General features: G+C 39.1%; 2 protein-coding genes across 3 annotated transcripts; one reads left to right on the top strand and one right to left on the bottom strand.

Annotated features, from left to right (window-relative positions):
* The first annotated feature begins 28 nt into the window (after positions 1-28).
* nubp2 (nucleotide binding protein 2 (MinD homolog, E. coli)) lies at positions 29-14,891 on the top strand. 2 transcript variants are annotated; one of them, XM_043711985.1, is made up of 7 exons: positions 29-284; positions 2,169-2,281; positions 5,684-5,882; positions 8,189-8,343; positions 11,996-12,106; positions 12,640-12,709; positions 14,069-14,891. In XM_043711985.1, exons 1-7 carry the CDS (start codon positions 89-91, stop codon positions 14,221-14,223), a joined length of 999 nt encoding a protein of 332 aa, XP_043567920.1. In that variant the 5' UTR covers positions 29-88; the 3' UTR covers positions 14,224-14,891. The 2 variants fall into 2 exon arrangements, with proteins under 2 accessions (XP_043567920.1, XP_043567921.1); XM_043711986.1 differs by lacking the exon at positions 29-284 and adding an exon at positions 314-488.
* A 236-nt stretch (positions 14,892-15,127) lies between these two features.
* On the bottom strand, positions 15,128-21,913 carry LOC122560834 (insulin-like growth factor-binding protein complex acid labile subunit). The gene is made up of 2 exons (XM_043711980.1): positions 21,723-21,913; positions 15,128-20,099 (listed from the first exon to the last, which is right to left on the bottom strand). Exons 1-2 carry the CDS (start codon positions 21,736-21,738, stop codon positions 18,298-18,300), a joined length of 1,818 nt encoding a protein of 605 aa, XP_043567915.1. The 5' UTR covers positions 21,739-21,913; the 3' UTR covers positions 15,128-18,297.
* Between the last annotated feature and the right edge of the window lie 1,050 nt (positions 21,914-22,963).

Below are 22,963 nucleotides of genomic sequence, written 5' to 3'. Positions count from 1 at the left end.
GAGACGGGCTTCACAACCAAACTTGTATGCCGGCCACCCGTTTCCGATACGTCCATCCGATGAAACGTCGTAGGTATCTGCCCGTTGAATGGTTAAGACGCACGTCCATCAGATTCCGCTATTGCCCCGCCCACCCGCTGATCTGAGCGGGTCAGGAGAGCCAAAGGTCCTGTCAGTGGTGCGCATGCGCTTCCCTTGGTCCCGGTTGTGGGGAAAGGGCGGTGGCGAATCACGTGACGGCATGACGGTTACTGGGAACTCAGACAAGATGGCGGCTGCGGAAGGTAAGTGTGTGTTTGGGGAGTTGGAGACGAGTAGAAGAGAAGAGAAGAGAAGAGAAGAGCTCTGTCCTTTAATGTGTCCTCCCCATCGCATTCCTCTCCTCGCTTTCTTTTCCTCTACCGCCAATTCTCCTCTTACGTCCCCCATCTGTTTGCTCGCCTCCTTCGTAAGATTTTTAATAGATTAATGCCTTACTCACTAGAGAGGTAGGATACTGCGAATTTTCTAAATCTGAAACTCGCTCAGATGAGCTCCAATCCAGCTGCTGTTCAATGTACACTTTTGTCAGTTGACTCCATCCGAAGTTTAGGATCGAGCAAACTGGCAGTCCAGATTGTTTAGGGTGTGAATATTTTGTCTATACTTTAAGTGCAGAAAAGTTGCTCATTCATTTGTTAATATGTACCATGGGATGGTGTACTAGAGCTGGTTCTTGTGCCCCTCGAACTGAAGTCAGTCACAATTCCAGCTTCTGCTATCTAAGAACAGGGTACCTTATCATGAACATCAAACTTGGCTATGATACTACTCAATCACAAATAGCACCATTTCATAGAATCATAGAATCCCTACAGTGTGGAAACAGGCCTTTTGGCCTGATAAGTTCACACCAACCCTCCGAAGAGTAACCCACCCAGACCCATTCCCTTACCCTATTGCTCTATATTTTACCCCTCACTAATGCACCTAACATACTCATCCTTCAACACTATGTGCAATTTAGCATGGCCAATTCTTTTAACATGCACATGTTTGTGGGAGGAAACTGGAGCACCCAGAGGAAACCCACGCAGACACAAGGAGAATGTGCACACTTCATACAGAATTGGAATTGAATCTGGGTCCCTTGTTCTGTGAGGCAGCAGTGCTAACCACTGAGCCACTGTGTTGTCTGATATGTGAGGGAACCTGGGAGATTTTCTAATTGAGAGAAAGTGAGGGCTGCAGATGCTGGAGATCAGAGCTGAAAATGTGTTGCTGGAAAAGCAGGCAGCATCCAAGGAGCAAGAGAATCGACGTTTCGGGCATAAGCCCTTCTTCAGGAATCAGATTTTCTAATTGACCAAGATACCACAGCTTTGCCAGATTCTGTGATGGGCTACCATCTTCATGAGATAATGTGATAAGATAGAAAAAAATTAACACCTGGATATGATGTAAAGGTTATTATAATGTGAGTTTTATTGATCAGTGTTCCTACGGTAACAACAGTATTGTCGTCTTTTTTACTCTATTTAAAAGCAGATTTGATGTGAAGAACGAGATTGTCTCTCAAATATTTGAACCTTTCTTAGAATATCTGGTATATATTGACACAAATGTGCATTCTCTCTCGAGGGAGGAAGATCTCTTAGATGAGTGTAGCACCTGTTCAAAGGACAATAGAAACTTGGCATTACTGCATTTTTTAAATATCTAAGGACTTGACTGCTCTGAAATGAGCCTACATTTATTTGTCCTGTAAGTTAGATTGTGCCTTGATTATACTTGTGGGTATGTTTGCCAAGGTAGAAAGTTGATTTGCAGACATTTTGCCCCCTGACTAGGTGACATTTTCAGTACTTTGGCGCCTCCTGTGCAGTACTGTTGTGCTGTGTCTTCTGGAATTCATTTGGTTCCGTTCCTGCTGCAAATCTTTATGCAAACCTTGTGTCTTGTTTATGTTTAACCATAATGTGGAAACGCTGATATCGGATTGGTGTGACAAAGTCAGAAGTCTCACAACATCAGGTTATACTCCAGCAGGTTTATTTGAAGTCACAAGCTTTTGTCATTCTGAAAGCTTGTGATTTCAAATAACGTGGTGTTGTGTGACTTCTGACTTAGCAATGTTTAGGTTGTTGAAATGCACGTGATTTTAATGATGTAACTTTTTTTAACCCAAGATAACCTCGCTGCTGTTGACCACATCCTGCTGGTTCTTTCTGGCAAAGGAGGAGTGGGGAAAAGTACCATAACAACAGAGTTAGCACTTGCACTGAGAAATGCTGGGAAAAGGGTAAGATAAAATAAATGTCACCAAACATGAATATTTCATTAACATTCAAGAAAAAAAATTGTTTGTGTGAAGGGTATTAATTTTTTTTCTAAAATTCCCTTTTCTGTGGCAGAATGTGATGAATCCATTAAGGCCACAACATGACAGTACAAAAGAAATTCTATGCAAAACATGCTACTGGTAACAAAAGAAGCAACCATGAGTTCTAGACATGTGACCATATAAGCTATTTATGTTCCTCTTGCCTGTGCAATGTCTGACTCTGCACCAGAGCTTTAGTCTAATTTTCCTTGGCTTTCTGGTCTTGAAGTTGGCAATCAGGGTGTAAATTGTGCTCAAAATTGGAATGACTTCCTACATCAAAATCTTTTGGCTCAATTAGTGTGAAAGGAAAGGCTGGTATGTATAGGGAATGCTGGATGACTAAAGAAATTGAGGGTTTGGTTAAGAAACAGAAGGAAGCATATGTCAGGTATAGACAGGATAGGTCGAGTGAATCCTTAGAGTATAAAGGCAGGAGGAGTAGACTTTAGGGAAATCAGGAGGGCAAAAAGGGGACATGAGATAGCTTTGGCAAATAGAATTAAGGGGAATCCAAAAGGTTTTTACAAATACATTAAGGATAAAAGGGTAACTAGGGAGAGAATAGGGCCCCTCAAAGATCAGCAAGGCAGCTTTTGTATGGAGCCACAGGAAATTGGGGAGAAACTAAATGAGCATTTTGCATCAGTATTTACTGTGGAAAAGGACATGGAAGACATAGAATGTAGGGAAATAGATGGAGACATCTTGAAAAATGTCCGTATTACAGAGGAGGAAGTGCTGGATGTTTTAAAATGCATAAACTTGGGTAAATCTCCAGGACCTGATCAGGTGTACCCTAGAACTCTGTGGGAAGCTAGGGAGGTGATTGCTGGGCCTCTTGCTGAGGTATTTGTATCATCAGTAGTTACAGGTGAGGTGCCGGAAGACTGGAGGTTGGCTAATGTGGTGCCACTGTTTTAAGAAGGGTGGTAAGGACAAGCCAGGGAACTATAGGCCAGTGAGCCTGATGTCGGTGGTGGGCAAGTTGTTGGAGGGAATCCGGAGGGACAGGATGTACATGTATTTGGAAAGGCAAGGACTGATTAGGGATAGTCAACATGGCTTTGTGCGTGAGAAATCATGTCTGTCAAACTTGATTGAGTTTTTTTTTGAAGAAGTAACAAAGAGGATTGATGAGGGCAGAGGGTAGATGTGATGTATATGGATTTCAGTAAGATGTTCGACAAGGTTCCCCATGGGAGACTGGTAGCAAGATTAGATCTCACATAATACAGGGAGAACTAGGCAATTAGATACAGAACTACCTCAAAGGTAGAAGACAGAGAGTGGTGTTGGAGGATTGTTTTCAGACTGGAGGCCTGTGACCAGTGGAGTGCCACAAGGATCGGTGCTGGCTCCTCTACTTTTCGTCATTTATATAAATGATTTGGATGTGAGCATTTGAGGTAGGGATAGTAAGTTTGCAAATGTCACCAAAATTGGAGGTGTAGTGGACAGCAAAGAGGGTTACCTCATTACAATGGGATCTTGATCAGATGGGCCAATGGACTGAGAAGTGGCAGATGGAATTTAATTTAGATAAATGTGAAGTGCTGCATTTTGGGAAAGCAAATCTTAGCAGAACTTATGCATTTAATGGTAAGGTCCTAGGGAGTGTTGCTGAACAAAGAGACCTTGGAGTGCAGGTTCATAGCTGCTTGAGAGTGGAGTCGCAGGTAGATAGGATAGTGAAGAAGGCATTTGGTATGCTTTCCTTTGGTCAGAGTATTGAGTACAGGAGTTGGGAGGTCATGTTGCAGCTGTACAGGACATTGGTTAGGCCACTGTTGGAATATTGCATGCAGTTCTGGTCTCCTTCCTATTGGAAAGATATTGTGAAACTTGAAAGGCTTCAGGAAAGATTTACAAGAATGTTGCCAGGGTTGGAGGATTTGAGCTATAGGGAGAGGCTGAACAGGCTGGGGCTGTTTTCCCTGGAGCATCGGAGGCTGAGGGGTGACCTTATAGAGGTTTACAAAATCATGAGGGGCATGGATAGGATAAATAAACAAAGTCTTTTCCCTCGGATTGGGGAGTCCAGAACTAGAGGGCATAGGTTTAGGGTGAGAGGGGAAAGATATAAAAGAGACCTAAGGGGCAAATGTTTCACGCAGAGGGTGGTATGTGTATTAAATGAGCTGCCAGAGGATGTGGTGGAGGCTAGCACAATTGCAACATTTAAAAGGCATTTGGATGGGTATATGAATTGGAAGGCTTTGGAGGGATATGGGCCAGATGCTGGCAGGTGGGGCTAGATTGGGTTGGGATATCTGTTCGGCATGGACGGGTTAGACCGAAGGGTCTGTTTCCGTGCTGTACATCTCTATGACTCTAAGTGCCTGCTCGCTCATTGACATATTACTGAATATAAAATCTTCTGTAAACCAACCTAAGTGGACCAAGTTTTGCCTGAAAATTCTCTATCTTTTTGTCATACTTCAGCTAAGTTTCGGATGTCTCAAGACATTCAATCCAAACTTATGGTACTGCAAGCAATTCACCTGTAGTTGATGCATATAATTCCCAGCGGCTCAATTTTTAATACATTCTTTCTCCTCAACATTGTTCCAATAATCCATACTTTTGAATTCTACACTGCTTCCTAAAACATTATTTGTAACTGCTCCTGAAGCAAGAAGGTCATATTCAAAACTTTGTGAAAAATTTACTTGAAAGGTTCACTTGAAAATTACATCATTTAAGGCAACTCTTTGTTGTAGCATTCCATAGTGCAACTTGATACAATGCCAACAATGAATACTTCCCGATCGCTGTCACGGATCGTTTTTAGCTTTTTTGCAAAATCCGTCTGAAATTTTGATTGTTTTCATTTTGAAGAGATTCAAAACAAATTTAACAAAGGACATAACTAAAAATATTAAATGCTTTAAAGCATTTTATTTGCAAAGAAAAGCTGTTTGACAGGAACAGATTTCAAATGTTCATATCTTGTGTTCTTTCCAAATGTTTATTCATGTCACTTTTCAATTAATTTTTATTGTAGAAACCACTTGTGGGTAAAGCGCACCATGTTCTGGCTCTGTGACAACATTAGAAGTTCTAGTGTCCTTCTATTTTTGCCAATTTTGGAGTGTGATTTGAATTGTTAAGTTTTTCTTTGCATAGTTTCTAAAATCCTTACATAGTTTTGAAAATCTCCTTCTGAACTTAAAACACCACCACCTCTTCTATCTTCTCTTTGCATCTAATAGGGTTCTTCAGTCTTCTAGTCCTAGTTGTTGTCATTCTAGTTAATCTCTGATGTCAATTTTTTCCCCAATTGTTTGTTTAATTTATTGTTGAATTGTTTTATTTTAGGTTGGAATTCTCGACATTGATCTGTGTGGTCCAAGCATCCCTCGGATGCTGAATGTTCTGAATAGTGCTGTACATCAATGCGATGCGGGTTGGGTACCAGTTTATGTAGACAAAGATAAAACAATGTGCATAATGTCAATAGGCTTTCTGTTGGAGACTCCAGATGATGCTGTGATATGGAGGGGGCCAAAGAAAACCGGTGAGGTCCTATGTCTTTAACTCAAACAACAAAAATAAAGCACGTGTTGTAGCTCATCAGTAATTAATTACAAGTAATCTGTTACTCTTAGAACATTCCTTTAGCATGTTGGTGCCTTTCCAAGCATTGCTCGGGTTATGGTGGAGAAAAAAATTTTAGAACTTAAGAATGTGGAGGAGGTGTAGCCAATTCAGCCCCTCGAGCCTGCCTACTGTTTAATATGATCACAGCTGATCACATCTCAGCACACCAAATGCTGCCTCCACTATCCTATCTAAGTTTGTGAGAAGATGTGTAGCTCGGGTGCTCGTTGCTGTGGTTCTGTTCGCCGAGCTGGAAGTTTTTGTTGCAAACGTTTCGTCCCCTGTCTAGGTGACATCCTCAGTGCTTGGGAGCCTCCTGTGAAGCGCTTCTGTGGTGTTTCCTCCGGCATTTATAGTGGCCTGTCCCTGCCGCTTCCGGTTGTCAGTTTCAGCTGTCCGCTGTAGTGGCCGGTATATTGGGTCCAGGTCTATGTGTTTGTTGATGGAGTTTGTGGATGAGTGCCAACTTTCTAGGAATTCCCTGGCTGTTCTTTGTTTGGCTTGCCCTATAATGGTAGTGTTGTCCCAGTCGAATTCATCCATCAACAAACACATAGACCTGGACCCAATATACCGGCCACTACAGCGGACAGCTGAAACTGACAACCGGAAGCGGCAGGGACAGGCCACTATAAATGCCGGAGGAAACACCACAGAAGCGCTTCACAGGAGGCTCCCAAGCACTGAAGATGTCACCTAGACAGGGGACGAAACGTTTGCAACAAAAACTTCCAGCTTGGCGAACAGAACCACAGCAACTATCCTATCTACCTGCGACTCCACTTTCAAGGAGCTATGAACGTGCACTCCAAGGTCTCTTTGTTCAGCAACACTCCCTACCATTAAGTGTATAACTCTTGCTAAGATTTGCTTTCCCAAAATGCAGACCTCCTGTTTATCTAAATTAAACTCCATCTGCCATTCCTCAGACCATTGGCCCATCTGATCAAGATTCCGTTGTAATCTGAGGTAATCTTCTTCACTGTCCACTACACCTCCAATTTTGGTGTCATCCGCAGACTTACTAACTGTACCTCTTATGCTCGCATTCCAATCATTTATATAAATGATGAAAAGTAGTGGACCAATATCTGGTTAATAGACACTTTGTTTTTGAAGTGCTGATGAAATTTTACAAATATTTACGAATATGCAAACTTTGAATAACAAATGATTTTGTGACTTGTGCAGACTGAAATTAGGTTTAATATTTAAAGATGAAGGCTCAATGTAACACATCTGCAACCTGGCAACAGTATGAAATTTTGAGCTACTTGGTGTACTGTTCCTACAACATTTCCTGCAACTTCTCTTTAGCAATACTGGAAATTAACTGATCCAGACAGTGAAATTTCACAGGCATGTTATCCATCTCCCTGACATATTTCAAGTGGGAGACCAGCATAATACCCACAGAAATGACAATGGATGAAAATGGGCACTTTAGGTCTCTGGTTATTGTAAGAGACTTTGAGAGTTCCTTCTTTCTTTTAAACATCTTCCACTGTTATGAGAGGGTATTTCAAGTTTAATGCAAGGGTACGTTGGCAATCTTCTACGTAAATATAGATGTAAAAGTTCAAAGATGATTGCACAGAAATCTAACATCTAGAAATTGCAACTAAAATAGGGAGTGGATTTTGTCTGCACAACACTAGCGATTACTGACAAAGAATGAAGTGGTCCATTCAAGGCTATCTTGTACACGTGATGTCTGGAACACTTCATACCTTACTTGAGACTATGTAATCACGTACAGTGGCCAACAGAAACACCCAGCCATGTATTATGTTTCACCTGGAGGCTGCACTTAGTCACAAATGTTTGTTTGCTGTGGATTGGGAGGTAAAAAAAATTGTGACTCGAAGTTAGAATTTTCCTTCTTCAGTTAGCAGGAAGCTTAATCTCTACTGGCATGAATTGTTTTGTTTTAGAGTCAGAATTGTATTTAAATAATTTAATTTCAGTTTGAGTCCTATGAAAAGCCCGGAAGGTGAAGATGTATTTTCATGGTGAAATATCATAGATTTAGTCTAACTGGAATTGAATGACCTGTAAGCTTGAGATTTTGACTCTGAAAACAATGCTCAAACAACCTTTTCATTAACTTGGCAGTCAAGTTCAACTGTCAGACTTTAATTATCTCTGAACATATGAAATAGCTAAATGTTCTCAAGTTTGCTTTATATTTTAAAAAAAACTTTTCTCCCTTTCCTCACTTAGCTCTAATCAAGCAGTTTATTTCCGATGTGGCCTGGGGAGAGCTTGACTATCTCATTGTCGACACTCCGCCTGGGACCTCTGATGAACACATCTCAGTGGTGGAATGCCTTCGTCAGCATAAACCCGATGGAGCTCTGTTGGTTACGACGCCACAGGTGCGTTTACTGAGAGATTCAACTTCTGAGGTCTTTTCAGCTTTCTTTTGTTCATGCCAGACCGATAAATGCTGATACAGTCAGTTAAGTACACATTATTTGTTTCAGTTGTTAGGTATTTGGATGTTTTAAATTGCATTACACTGACTTCCATCCAGGCAAAATGCACAGTTTGTATCCCAAATTATTTCAAGTGTTGCGTGGTTCTCCTTTTTATGGAGGAAACTTATTGGTCCTTTTATTTCCTGTGATTCTATTTCCTGTGTCGCAGCCCCACCCTCTACAGTTGATTTTTGTTTTTTTGACATTTAAACAGTGCTAACGCCAGGGGCATGACTACCTTTGCTGCTGTAGTATGCTGCTGCTGCCTAGTCTCCTGAATAGGGAGTGGACTTAGCAAGTGCTCGCTGTGTCAATCCCGTTGAGCTGGTTGGGGTTGGAGGGAAAGGGAGGCTTCAGCAATGCTGCAGGTCCCTTACAGACAAGTGCGTGTGGGTTCAGAAACTAACCCTGAGACAGAGAGAGGGAGCAAGGCAGGCGGAGGGAGGAAAAAGGAAACTTCAGAAAACTCCGAGCCCCAGAGGAAAGGTTTTGAATCAATTATCTGAACGAAATACTGCCTGCCCGTTTTGTTTGGATAATCAAGGTTTCTCTGTATAAAGGCATACAGTAATATAGTATAAATTAGGCTAATTTGAAGGTGGAAATTTATGCTAATTAAGCAGTTCCTTGGTTTACATTTATTATTTGGATAGAAATCTCTCTCTTCCTCAGGTCATCTTCAAAATCTTGCTTTGTTCCATTTTGTGCATGGAATCTGAAAAGTATACGACACAGTGATGTTAAGTAAAAGGCATTTCATGTATGATAAATCAGGAAGAAATGTTGGATTTTGTCATAAGCATTTTCTGCTTAATAAGTTATTGTTAGAGTTTGTGTGGGTGGATGGTAAAAAGTCTCAAGTATCAAGTAAGTGTTAGTTACTGGAAATTTGAAGTATAAGAATGAAATGCTGGAAATGCTTAGCATGTCAGGTAGCATCTGCTAAGGGAAAAATAATCTGTTTTAAGTTGAATGTCAGTAATGTCATTATCAGTGTTTCTCTCACTTGGTCAGGCAGCATCTATAGAATTTCCAGTTTTTTCTGTTTGGTCCCCATCTAGGGATTGGCATTGCCCTCTAGTATCAGGAATTGGTATTGCAAAGACTACTTAGATGACTCTTCATTCTTTTAAATTTTCCATAGCATTGCCATTAACTTGCATTTTCTGAATTACTTACAATTTTGTTTGGCATTGTAAACACCGTATAGTTGGCTGAATTAAGAGTTAGTTTGTTGGTTTTTCTCACTCTTAACTGTTCTGTTGTTGTAGTTGTGGAGGGCTGTTTTTCTGACTGGAGGTCTGTGACAAGTGGTGTTCCATAAGGATCAGTGCAGGCCAATATTGCTTGTAATAAATGATTGATTTGGATGCAGAGTTAGGGAGTAAGTTTGCAGACTACATAAAAATAGGTGGAGTTGTGGATAGGGAAGTGAGTTGTCAAAGGATGAGCAGCTTATATATCATATGGAAAACTGGGTGGAGAAATGGCAGATGGAGTTTAATCTGGACCAGTGAGGACAGACATTTTCATAGGTCAAATGCAAGAGGAAAGTATGAAGTAAATGGTAGGACCCTAATGAACATTGATATCCAGAGGGATCTTGGGTTCAAAGCTTCCTGAAAGTGCCAGCACAAATGGATAAGATAGTATAGAAGGGGTACGGCATGCTTGTCTTTATCTGTAAGGGCATTGAGTATTGAAGTTGGCAAGTTATGTTGTAGCTGTATAAAACTTTGATCTGCCCACATTTAGAATATTGTGTGCCGGTCTGGTCACCACACTCTAGAATCCTTTTCATGTGAAAAGAGGCCATTTAGCCCAACAAGTACACACCGACCCTCTGAAGAGTTACCCACCCAGACTCATTCCCCTACCACTGACTAATGCACCTAACCTATACATCCCTGAATGCTATGGGCAATTTTGCAAGGCCAATTGACCTAACTTGCACATCTTTGGACTGTGGGAGGAAACCCACACAGTCACAGGGAGACTGTGCAAACGCCACACAGATGGTTGCCCAAAGCTGGAAATGAACCTGGGTCCGTGGCGTTGTGAGGCAGCAGTGCTAATCACTGAGCCACTGTGCTGCCCTGTAGTTAGGATATGGAGGCTTTGGGAAGAGTGTAAAAGAGGTTTGCCAGGATGTTGCCTTGATTTGAGTGTGTTAGCTATAAGGAAAGATTAGATTAGATTAGATTACTTTACAGTGTGGAAACAGGCCCTTCGGCCCAACAAGTCCACACCGACCCGCCGAAGCGTAACCCACACAGACCCATTCCCCTACATTTACCCCTGCACCTAACACTACGGGCAATTTAGCATGGCCAATTCACCTGACCTGCACATTTTTGGATTGTGGGAGGAAACCGGAGCACCCGGAGGAAACCCACGCAGACACTGGGAGAATGTACAAACTCCAGACAGTCGGTCGCCTGAGGCGGGAGTGGAACCCGGGTCTCTGGCGCTGTGAGGCAGCAGTGCTAACCTCTGTGCCGCCCACGGTGGACAGACTGGAATTTTATTTGCTGGAGTGTTGAAGGCTGAGGGGTGACCTGTTAAAGGAGATGTGCGAGGCAAATATTTTAATGCAGAGGGTGGTAGGTGCCTGAAACAGATGGCTAGTGGACATGGTAGAAGTAGATATGATGGCACCATTTAAAAGTCATTTAGACAGACTCATGAACATGCAGGCGATTTGTTTATTTGGGGTTAGTTTACAATGGTATCATGGTTGGCACAGGCATGTTGGGCCAAAGGTCCTGTTCCTCTGCTGTCCTATTCTTTATTCTGTAGTCTTTTTTTTTAAAACTCTTCTAAGTGTGCAATAACGGCTATTGGTCTGCTTTTTAAAAACTTAGAACTTAACCAAATTAGCCTGTGGTTTGGATATCCCAAGTCAACTTTATTTCTACTTGTAACTTCTATCAGTCCAATATTGGAGATGCTAACTGCTTTATATAGATAAGTATATTTGTTTCCTTATCCTCTAGTTTGGGTAGTTCTTCATCTGATAAATTTAATTTTTCATCTCCCAATAACTCTTGCAATTTTCCTTGTTTCTTGAAGTCTCCTCAAACTTGGTCAGGTCAGTGTTACTCTGTGATTTCCTCTCTGCTTTAAACATCTATTTTATCTTTCAGACTTCTCTCCTACCTTCTCCCTCAGTTGAATTGTGCTACAACCCCATTCAGTCATTTGTTCATTCACTGAGCCTCAACTATGCCAAACTGCTGACTTCTCTTTAGTTTTTCTGTTCTCTGACAATCTTAGGAGATTTATTAACTCCAGTTTAGCATTGCCTGATGTGTGTAGTGTTTTTTCAATCTCAACTTCTGTGCTTGTGCAAAAGATTTTTTTCCATCACTCCTGAGAGCTCCTGAATTATGATTCTGTGAGCAATGATTCATCTACATTGCCTTGTCCAAGTGATCATTATTCATATGTGATACTTGACCATGAATGTTGACAAGTTTAATTTTGAAACACCTATTATCATTCCTACTCCTTTTGAGTATCATTTCAAAATATTTTGGTTTATTAACAGGCAGTGTCCATTGGAGATGTAAGAAGAGAATTGACATTTTGCAAAAAAACTGGATTGCCAGTGGTGGGAATAATTGAAAACATGAGTGGCTTTGTTTGCCCCAATTGTTCAGTGAGTATTGTAAGCTGTTTGAAGCTTGTTAACTGTGGGTTTATTAAGACCAGTTTGATCATGTGAAGAAACTTGTCAATTTTTAAAATATGGGCCTATTGCTCATACCTACTAATGTTTACAATGTGTTAAACCTTTGAAAATTTTGATTTTTAAATGTGTTAGATTCAAAAAGTGGGTTTTTAAAAATCTTGACTGGAGGTGAAATGTACTTCTAGCTTTGCATATTTCTTAATATTAAAGACCAAAAAGTTCTGATCTTTTGAGATATTGAAATGATAGAAAGTAGTATGATTTTCTTTTAAACATCACTAATGACCTAAACCAAAAACAGTCCAACTGTAAAAGATTTCCCTGTGAAGCAAGACAGGATGAAATAATTGATGTGAAATTATAAAGAACATGACTGTATTTGAATAATTGTAAATATGTTTGATTAAATTTAATTTGATGGGTCTCAAGATAATGTGACATTTATAGGAAGACAGTGATGGTGCTTCAGGTTTTGATGTTGTTGAATTATTCCTTTTCAGGAATGCACTAATATATTTTCCAGCGGAGGAGGTGAAGCACTTGCTGAGCAGTCTCATGTTCCATTTTTAGGTGAGCATCCTAAAGTAAACTACTGAAGTTCTAATTCTATTGCAAGTTTTGGAGTTCACTTAAGCACTGCCATGATGCTTGGCCAAGATCATGCGACAAAAGGATTTCTTTATAAAGCACAATCTGTAAAGGTACACTTTATGATTAGTATACAGAGGAACCTCGATTATCTGAAGGACCCGGACGGGATGTGTTTCGTTCAGTTAATCGAGTGCAAGATAACATCGTTAACCAAGTATCGGGACCAAGTTCGGATTATCCGGAAATTCGGTTAATTGTATGTCGGATATTCAAGGTCCCTCTGTGTCATGTGTTGGGTTCATTTTGTGGAAGAGCTTTGAACAAAATAAAGTTATAATTTGAGTCTGTATGTATTTAGCATTGCATCTTTCTAAGGCACCTAAGACCTCTGCTGAATGTTTAGGATTGGTGCGTCTGTGGAGGTTGCTTTTTAATGAATGCATATGAAATTTGAATAATTAAGAAAATGGTTACAAATGAAGGATCCTTTTTGAACCATCTAAAAGAAACATACAATTTTCCGTGTCTCATGTGAATTACTGCATTCACCTATCGTTTAAATGATTTCAAAGTGGTATACTACTAGAACATTTTTTCAGATGTGCAGACCATTTTGATATTGGTCCTAAATGTGCTAGCATGTGGCCACTTGTTCAGCATTGGCACATTGTCTAATGGACCAGGCATGTAAGCAAGATTAATATATGGGGTCGAACACTTGGATGCATGAAAAGAAAGCACATTATTATTCTGAGAGCAGCTTCATGAAAAATCATTGCACATGGTATTTTTATTTAAAAATATTGCTATAGCGGCATTGAAGAACTATATATTTTTTTAAATAGAAGAACTCCCTTATGTGTATCTTTCAATAGTTTTATTTTGACATTCCCACCTTCGTGACGAGATGTTCAGCCGAAATAAAAAGAAAAACTGTGTCTGATCCATACATGAATTATTTTGATTGTATAAACTGAATATAATATGTGTATTTTTTATACTTGTATGCATTTCTTTCCTCTTAAAAAGCTTACTCTTAATGAGTGACTGTAACTGTTATAGCTTTAACAGCCTTGAAATTATGGTAAATCGAAGTTAAAAATGTCTGAGTATTTTTAACTGAAGAATGTTAGCCAAGACATGAACTCAACTTTTTAATTTCACCTTGTCATTTCAAGGCTGTAAGAAGTTTCCTCTTCATTTACTGTAGATGTTTGTTGCGGCTTACCCTAGTTTGGATTTGTTTTCACAGTCATAAGCCATTGAATTAATTGATTTGTTGGTGATGATTTTTATTTTTAGTTTTTGAAGTACAATTCTTTTTTACATCTCTTATAGGGTGTGTTCCTCTGGATCCTCAATTGTCTCACAGTCTGGAGGAAGGTCGAAATTTCATCCAGGCTTTTCCAAAGAGTGCAACCTTTGATGCTATTAATAACATAGTGGAAAAAATTTTAAGCAACAATAATGAATCTTCAGCACTTCATACATGAGATTATTCTTGTATATTCATATCAAACTGCTGAGGTGGCGAATTGCAGAATAGAAGCATAAAGAGCTCTTACTCTTGGAATGTAAGAATAAAATAATCAATTTTTTTTCCAGAAATGGAAACACTTGAATATTGGACCATTAATGCCTTTTGTTATACCAATGGAAATGTGGAATTATAAATCAATTATTTGTACCCAGTTACTTTTATGGAAGTGCTAGAACACTTTCAACATGTGTTTGAAATTAACTGTATTTACAATGCCAGACATTCTGTTCTAGATATTAATGTGATGCTGCATTTAGAGTGGTGGATTTAGGAGGTCATCCGCTCTTATTATTTACAACTCCTTGAGGTGGGAACACTTTGCAGAAAGTACTCCAGCCGCAAGGCTAACCGAATTTGTGCAATATAGAGTGAAACAAAACTTTGGAAAATGAGGGAGAAAAAAAGCCTCCATGTTAGGAATCAGTCAAAGATTTGAAATAGTTTAAGTTAGCAAAAAAATGTAGAAATAGTTCAGAGTCTGTTTGACTGCCCTGTGTAACTCTGTTTATTAAAGATGTCATCTGCAGCTAAGATTTTCACTTCTTTTGGTGAGCATTGTCATCTGTAAACTTAATTTTAAAAGTTTTGCTTTTATTTTATTAAAGAAACTCATTACTATAATCAAATGCTCAAGTGGTTTGCTTCTGAAATTAGGATTCTTAAGAAAAATTAATTTGCATAAGCAAAACCCTGACACAATCAAACACAGAATTATTAATGTGTGTAATGCCATGTGTAGTAATCTGAAGCTAGCTTTGTTATTTTAACTATATTACTTGCTGATTTAAGGTTGTTTAATAGCATGATCTCAGTTGGCCTCATGGTAGGGTGTTGCAAAAAGAGTGTTATTTGTTAGCCTAGTAACACAAACATTTGTGTTGAATGACTGATGTGAGGTTTGATTTTGAATTATGTCAAGATTTTCTTGAAAAGCAAACACAAGAGGAATGCTCTGGTGCTATTGTGAGGAGGGACACAACTCCGGATTTGGATTTGTTGCATCCTCATGCCTGAGTGGATATCAAAGAAACAGGAAACAACAAAAATAAAGGAATTGCTTGGCATATTCTGGAATAAGTGGAATTATAATTAAAGAATTGAAGGTGAACCATTTTTAACTACAGCCCAATACTGTAAATTTCCATCCTTGATTTCTGCTGTGCAAGGTGCAAGTTAAAGATGGGCTGCAGCTTAACTGAATGATCTATTTCTGGTTTATAATGTTCTAAAGAATATCAGTTTTGGATGGCTTGCATCCCTGTGACTTATTTTGTAGGACAAGTGTATTAATATTAGAAACCTGTTAGTATTTTCCTGAATCCTATACTTAATTATATCTAATGTGATTATAAAGTTTGAATTCAGATATCCAGAAACCATTGGCTGGAACAATTGGCTACATCCCATCTCAGAGTCGAAAAGGGTGGTGCTGGAAAAACACAGGAATGTCCTGATGAAGGGCTTATGCCTAAAACATCGACTGTCCTGCTCCTCAGATGCTACCTGACTTGCTATGCTTTTAAAGCACCACCGTTCTCGACTCTGACTCTCCAGCATCTGCAGCCCTTACTTTCTCCTACATCCCATCTCATCGTATGATGGTGCAAGCATTGGGGTATGCCTAAGCACTTAAGTGTTTGAGATTGTTTGCATTATTCTGTTTCATTTGTAATAGGCATTATTTATGGCCAAAATCATTGTTTCCTGGGTATTGTGCTTGTGTCAAAAATTGGAGTAATGCTTTTAAACTCTCATTCAGCTTGAAACAAATCACTGCTTCCTTGGTTTGATGTACACATAATTATATAACTTTCCAGTATTCTAGGGAGTCCAGTCAACATGAATAATTGTTCATTGCTGATAGGAAAGATAAAAAGTCCTTATCTAGCTCAGAAGCGCTACAGAATAGCAGTCATTCCTGAGTTGGCAGCACAATCAAAAACCCTAATTACAAATTCACATGCTTTTAATCCAATGCACCCCACTTCTCATTCTATGCTTTTTGTTTTCCTTTCCATCACTGCAGTGGCTAGTTGAGTACCAAGTATTAAAAAAAAAAAGTCCAGTGCAGCTGCTCTTGCTGATGGATCAATGAAGTCATTTTTAAACAAGTAATTGTTAAACCATCAGGGTGGCCATTATGCCAAGTCTGCAGGTTGTACAAGAAAGAGTATATGTGTTAGGTATCATGATGTAATTTGCTCAGGAAGGGTACATAGAAACTCGGAACAGGATAGTCAGAAGTTCAAAACATAACAGAGGCTAAGTTAGATCACCTTGGGTCTGCAAGAAACTAGATTGTATTAATGTATTGTTATACAATTGGTGTCTTGTGTAATAAAATTGCATTTGGACAGTCTACTCAATTCCTGATGAAGGACTTACGCCTGAAATGTCAATTCTCCTGCTCCTCAGATGGTGCCTGACCTGTGCTTTTCCATTACCACACTCTTGACAGTCTCAAAGTCTCTGTTACAAATAATTATTTAACTGCACATAAAAGATTCCCTAACAACTGTAAAATGATTCTCTTCCCCCAAGTTATGTTAAATTATATATTTTAGGGAGATTTTTTACCATCAAGTGAAGGACCGGTTTAAGATGTTACTGATTTAGGTACAGCAGAGCCTGGTAAAACAGCTTACTGTTTTTCCATAACAATATGTCTACCATAACCTCACTATTTTACTCTGTTAATTTGTATGTAATTTTTAAGAATAGAAGTCGATGAGTCTCCACTATAGTTTATTAATATGGCTGGGTGCTTCAATTCCACATGCCTGCCTTGTTACTCATGTCACCATTGTAGAATAACCCTTTTTAAAATGACCATTTCAGAGTCAGTTTTCAAGTATGAGTCTTCTAAGCTGTGAATGATAAACAATATTGAACTGTGCAGCTCTCTGAAGAGGAACCTTTCTGCTTACAATGGGAGCACTTGCCTAATTAATCAAGATCAAATCGAAATAGAAAAGCACAGGGTGCAGTTAATAGCCACCTGGTCCCCATGTTTCTATCCAATTTTGAGCTGCAGTGTTGGAGAAAACACAATAAACCATTTCTCCATATGGAGCAAAAAGCAAGAGATGAGAATGGGATTTGGGGATGCTTAGGAGTAGAGTGTACAGGAGACAACAGGAAAAAGGTATGGCAAAGGTATTTGAAGTTTTGCAAAAAAAATTTGTCATTTTGGAGCATGCATTTATTTCCGATCAAACAATGACCATCATTACTTAAAAGACTAACAACAAAGTGTTTGGCCTATGGATCTGTCCCAAAGAAACTGACCTAATATCCGTGTTATGTTCATTGGTAACATGCACTGCATTAAATACACTCAACAAACATTTTGTCATTTGGTAACCGATTACACTTCAGTTATCTGAATTAGTAATAAGGGGCAAAATTTCTCTATTAATTATTTGTATAGATTTGAGTGAAATTATTTGTGGCTCAAATGTTCTGAAATAAATTAATCCATATTTACCCTCCCTGTTGCTGAGACAAGTTTGTCATGTTTAGCTTATTTAGTTTAACTCACAATTTTCTTTTACTTCATATCACTTACACAATCACGGAATTGTTATAGCACGGAACACTCAGACCTATTTTCTACCACAGTGACCCTCTCCTCCAACCCGAGTAGCTTTCACTCTAAAGTGATAAGGAACTTGTTCCAATCATAGTTTTGGTTGTCTGTGATAACTTGTGATACTTTGTAGACATTTTACTAAGGTTAGAGACTAACACTCCAGTCAGTGCTGTTATTATGATTTTAAGACAATGACCAAACTTTGTTTCTAAAGCTATTATGATGAGCTTAATAGAACACACTAAGCCGAACGAATTGTCCTATTCATTGTAAATTTGATTGGTAATATTGGGATCCAAACCAAATAGGCCTGTCTAGCCTTGATTTCACTTGGTATACTTATAATTACATATGAAATGTACACCTGGTTGTCACAGTTAAAATACTAGGGCAAAATGCATGTGATGATTGCAGGAATGCATCTTGCTCTTGATATTAACAATTACGAAAATAGTCCTCACTAATGTCCCTCAAATCTGTGCTCGCAATAGTTTTTGGGCTTGCACAGGTGATGTTGTTGTAAGTGTGCATGATTGTACCATCTTCTACTGCTGATTCGAAATAACGGGGAACTACGTGGGGATTCCTTAGACAGTAATCTCTGAGTGACTTTAGCAAACAGTCACAGTGCCAATTGTTACCCCCAAGCAGTAGTTGCTCCAATTGTGTTGCCTGCTCCAAAAGCTGTGGGGGGAAGTGCTTTAAAGAGTTGCTCTTAAGGTTCAGATACTTTAACTTTGTCAAGGGTGTCAGAGTGTAATTATAGAAAAACTCAATGAAGTTCTCCGATAAATCAAGCCACGAGAGGAGGTGTAAAGGTTGAAAGGTGGTTTCAGAAATGTATTGAAGTTCGTTGCATTTTAATAGTAGATACTCCAGATTTGGTACACCAACAAAGGCCTGAACAGATATCTGTGTTAGTTTGTTGTATCTGAAATCCAGTTCCGAAAGCTGTTTTAAGTCACTGAGGCTCTGATTCTGAATAACCGAAATGTAATTGTTTTGCAGGAAGAGTCTTCGAAGGCAGAACAATCCAGAAAATGTGTTTGGTTGAATTCTGGTGAATGCGTTATTTTCTAAATGCAGGCTATGTAGATTAATAAGACCTGTAAATGAATGGTCTGGTAAATTCTTTAAGGAGTTGCTGGATAGGTTCAGTACAGCCACCTCACGAAGGCCAACAAATGTTCCTGGTTTGATCTGCTGAATCTGATTATTGTTTAGTGTGAGGACTTCCAATTGTACTAACCCATCAAACACATTCTCAGAAAGACTTATGATTTTGTTGTACCCAAGCTGGAGTTCCTCCAGAAACTGAAGTTCTGTGAACGTCTTGGGCTTCAACTGTGTGATGGAGTTGTTGAGCATTCGAAGCACATGCAGATTTAGAAGGCCAGAGAATGTTTCTTCATGTAGTACTGTAATGCGATTGTGGGACAAGTCTAACCATCTGAGCGATTTCATCCCCATAAACGCTCTTGGTACTATGGTACTGATCTGGTTATGACTCATATAAAGCTTCTGAAGCTTTTGCAGCTTCACAAAGATATTCCCCTTAATGCCCCTCAACAAATTTCCTGATAAATCAAGTTCCTTCAGATCTGTCAAACGTGTAAACAGTTGGGACTGCAGGTAGGTTAATCTATTTCCTGCCAAAATAAGTTCCTTTAAGTTTGGTAAGTCATGAAAGCCTGTAGCAGGCAAAACTGCCAGATTATTCCATCCCAGATTCAGGTACCAGAGATGAGAGAGGCCAGAAAACAATTCATCTTCAATTTTGCCAAAGTTGTTATTGTTCAGACTGAGTGATCCAAGAGATGGAGTGTGGAGGAATACATTTGGTACTAGGTATTTCAATTTGTTCCTTTCCAAATGGAGGTGAACTAGCACCTTCAAACCGTCGAAGGCATGCTGCTCGACCGTAACTATATAGCTATTCTCTAGGTTCAAGAAATCCAGATTAGACATATTCCTGAGAGCATGGGATTGAAGAACTGTGAAGTTATTAGAGTCAAACCAAATGGCTTTAGCATTTAACGGTAGATCGTTTGGAATGCTTGTAAAGTTGCGAGAGCTGCAATAGACATTCAGTTCTTCACTGTAATCATCAAAAATGCAGGTGCATACTTCAGGGCAAGTGATGTTTTCATCAGCTGACCCTCCTAATGGTAGCTGTGGTTCTGCCCCCAGTAGTGGGATACACCATTGACAGACAATTACGGATACAAGGCAAAATTCTAAAAGAAAAACACACACGTCATGCAATTAGAGAATACAACACATTCAGCTAATATTTATAATATTGTGCCACTTTGACAGCAAAAAGACCAAAACTATTTAGCATCCAGTGTATTATTTTGTTGTCAGGGTATCTTTGACTGTAACTTGGATTGGCCTTTTAAGACCATATGATCTAACAATGCATCATGAGGTTAACAAAGAGTCTAATTGCTCTCAGCTGCACACTGAAATAAGTTGAAGCTTTGGAGATACTTTCCTCACACTTTATTTTGAAGCCTGCTTTGTATCTGTAATGCTTGAAATGTTAAATACATTAAGTATAGTTGAGAACTGTTATCTTTCTGTAACCTCAAATCTGCATTATTTTTGTTTTGACAATGGGGAAAAAATAATTGCTAAAGATGAATTTTGCTCATATAATACCAATTTTGCATTTTGTGCTCAGTTGAATTGAAGTTTTTTTTCAATTCTCATTAAAGGTTAGTTTTTAATTCCTTGCTTTCTTAAAAAAACAAATTCCCAGATTTTCTCATTAAATGCAATCCAAGATTGAGGGTAATGGTCCTGCTATTTAGTTCCACAAAGAACCATAGTGATCAACTTTACCCGTCTGAGTTACCTTTAAACTTAGTCTTAAAATAGGTAAGATTGTATAGAAGGATTGAGGTCCTACTGAGACAGTTGGGGTGGGTGTTGGAGATCCCATGATGCTTTTCATCTAAGTCTTGACTAACAGCTGGAGATCAGGTGAAAAGAGCCTTTGACTCATTGCTATTTGTGAAGCAGTGTTGATGCAGAATGATATCAGTGTAACAGCAATGGGATTATATGGTAGGTTTAGTTGCATGTACCCTTAAGTTAGTCAGCAGCCTTTTGAATTATCAGAAATATGTATAGCAAACCCCAATTTATTAATGGAATAACTCTGCATTAATACTTCTGTATGGGTCCCCTGCAAGGTGAAGGTGACTAGAACAGTTCAAAAATACAGTGCAATGAATAAATGCAGATTTTGTTTCAGCTTGCTGTTTTTGTATACGACAGACATTACAAAGAAGGCTTGTTCTGACACTTGTCTGAGAAGTGGATGGAGATCTTACAAAATTATTCATAGAGTCATGTAGCATATGTACAGATTCTTCAGTCTAACTGGCCATGCTGAACATAATCCCAAACCAACAGAGTCCCACCTGCCTGCTCCTGGCCCATATCCCTCCAAACATTTCCTAGTCATGTATTTATCTTAGTGTCTTTTAAATGTTGTAACTATGTCCGCATCCACCACTTCCTCAGGAAGTTCATTCCACACGCGAAACCACCCTCTCTGTAAAAGCAATTGCCCCTTTTGTCTAAATTGGTTCCAAATTTGCAACAAAACAAAGAACCATGTCTATAGCTAGGTTCTTAACAACTTTTAGTTGTGTTGTTTCTGAATGTTTCTTGCTCAAGTCGAATGTATGAAATCTTCATGAACTTGCATTACTGGTGAATCTCTATTTTAGGTAAGTACAACAAAATTGCAGGAAGGAGAATAAAATACACATGTAGAGATCCATCACATGCTATAGGTTAGAAAACAAGTATTAGCCTTCCCCCTTCTGAAGAAAAAAATATCTTACCCACAGATTTGTGCATTTTGTCAAGCCTTTTCTGCAAACAATAATAACTCCCAGTTGTCTTCTGTTTGGCTCCAGATACAGCCACAAACTGTATGCAGAATTATCACTTCATTTTACGAAAGTTCAGGATCAATGGGGCAACTTCTTTTCAGTAGCTAACCAGCCCAACAATGCAAACGTCTCATTTTTCCTTACTACACGAATCTTTAGACTGCACCCTCCCACACACACACACACACAGATCGCTGGATTGCGTGGACAACTAAATGGCAATGAGCCAAAATGGGGTCAGGAGAAAAATAAACAGCTGGCACATGGTAAAGAAGGAATCAATATTGTTTACTTAGTGCAGCCACATGTGGCAATATTTAGCTTCTTTGCAGCCACAAAGCATGCTGCCAACACAGTGTCCCTCTGGATACCAGGTACGTCCACTTAAATCTGATAAGTTCACCTTGTCTAGCCAGGGTGACATTTATTTGAAGCATTATGCAATCTTTACCTCCACTTAGCACCTGGCTCAAAGATACCATTTAAACTGTCGTGACAGTAGTTGTGAATTCATTTGGTGCAATTTATAGGGGGCATTTACCACACAAATAAATCATAGTGTCAGTTTGCATTTTTGTCGCACTTTTCACATCAAAATGCAGGTACCACAAAGTGAGGAGAAAACCTTATTGGTAAGGAATAGTTTAGCATAACGATGGAATGGATTGAAAGCAAACTTTACTCACTAATCCCCCTGTAACCCCCATCCAAGACCAACCTGTTTGGAATGATTCATTTCTGAAACAAGCTTTGATGTGCTTATATTATCACTTCAGCATTTCAATTTACTATAACTGTTGGTGTATTTTGGTTATATTTGCAGTAACCAGGAGGAATTAGACTCTAATTGACCTCTGTGTTAATTAGACCATTCAAACTTCAAGGAAAGTCACCTTAGCAGCAGGACAATAAATTCTGCTTTGTATTTCTATGCTTAATTGCACCCTCTGACTTGGTTTATCAAATAGATTTATATTGAAATATTAATGTGGATATAATTTTTAAATAAAGTGAGCACCCTTATATTTGAATAATTACTGTAATAAATGAGCAGAAAGAATAGAGTAACTGCTTACCATCATCAGTAAGTTTGTTTGTGGTCAGGGTGAGTTAATTCAGTTGGTTGATGGCTGACTTGTATATAGAGTGATGCCAACAGTGTGGGTTCAATTCCCACACTGGCTAAGGGT

The sequence above is a fragment of the Chiloscyllium plagiosum genome, chromosome 21 (genome assembly GCF_004010195.1).
Source record: "Chiloscyllium plagiosum isolate BGI_BamShark_2017 chromosome 21, ASM401019v2, whole genome shotgun sequence".
NCBI classification, from domain to species: Eukaryota; Metazoa; Chordata; class Chondrichthyes; order Orectolobiformes; family Hemiscylliidae; genus Chiloscyllium; species Chiloscyllium plagiosum.
The sequence above is the reverse complement of the archived record's forward strand: the minus strand, read 5'-3'. Positions and strand labels throughout refer to the sequence as shown.

Bases quoted from the DNA above. Each gene is read 5' to 3' on its own strand.
- nubp2 (XM_043711985.1), top strand. From the start codon at position 89: ATGGTTAAGACGCACGTCCATCAGATTCCGCTATTGCCCCGCCCACCC. The intron at 285-2,168 runs GTAAGTGTGTGT...TTTTAACCCAAG, and splicing joins CAAGATGGCGGCTGCGGAAG to ATAACCTCGCTGCTGTTGAC. The intron at 5,883-8,188 runs GTGAGGTCCTAT...TTCCTCACTTAG, and splicing joins GAGGGGGCCAAAGAAAACCG to CTCTAATCAAGCAGTTTATT.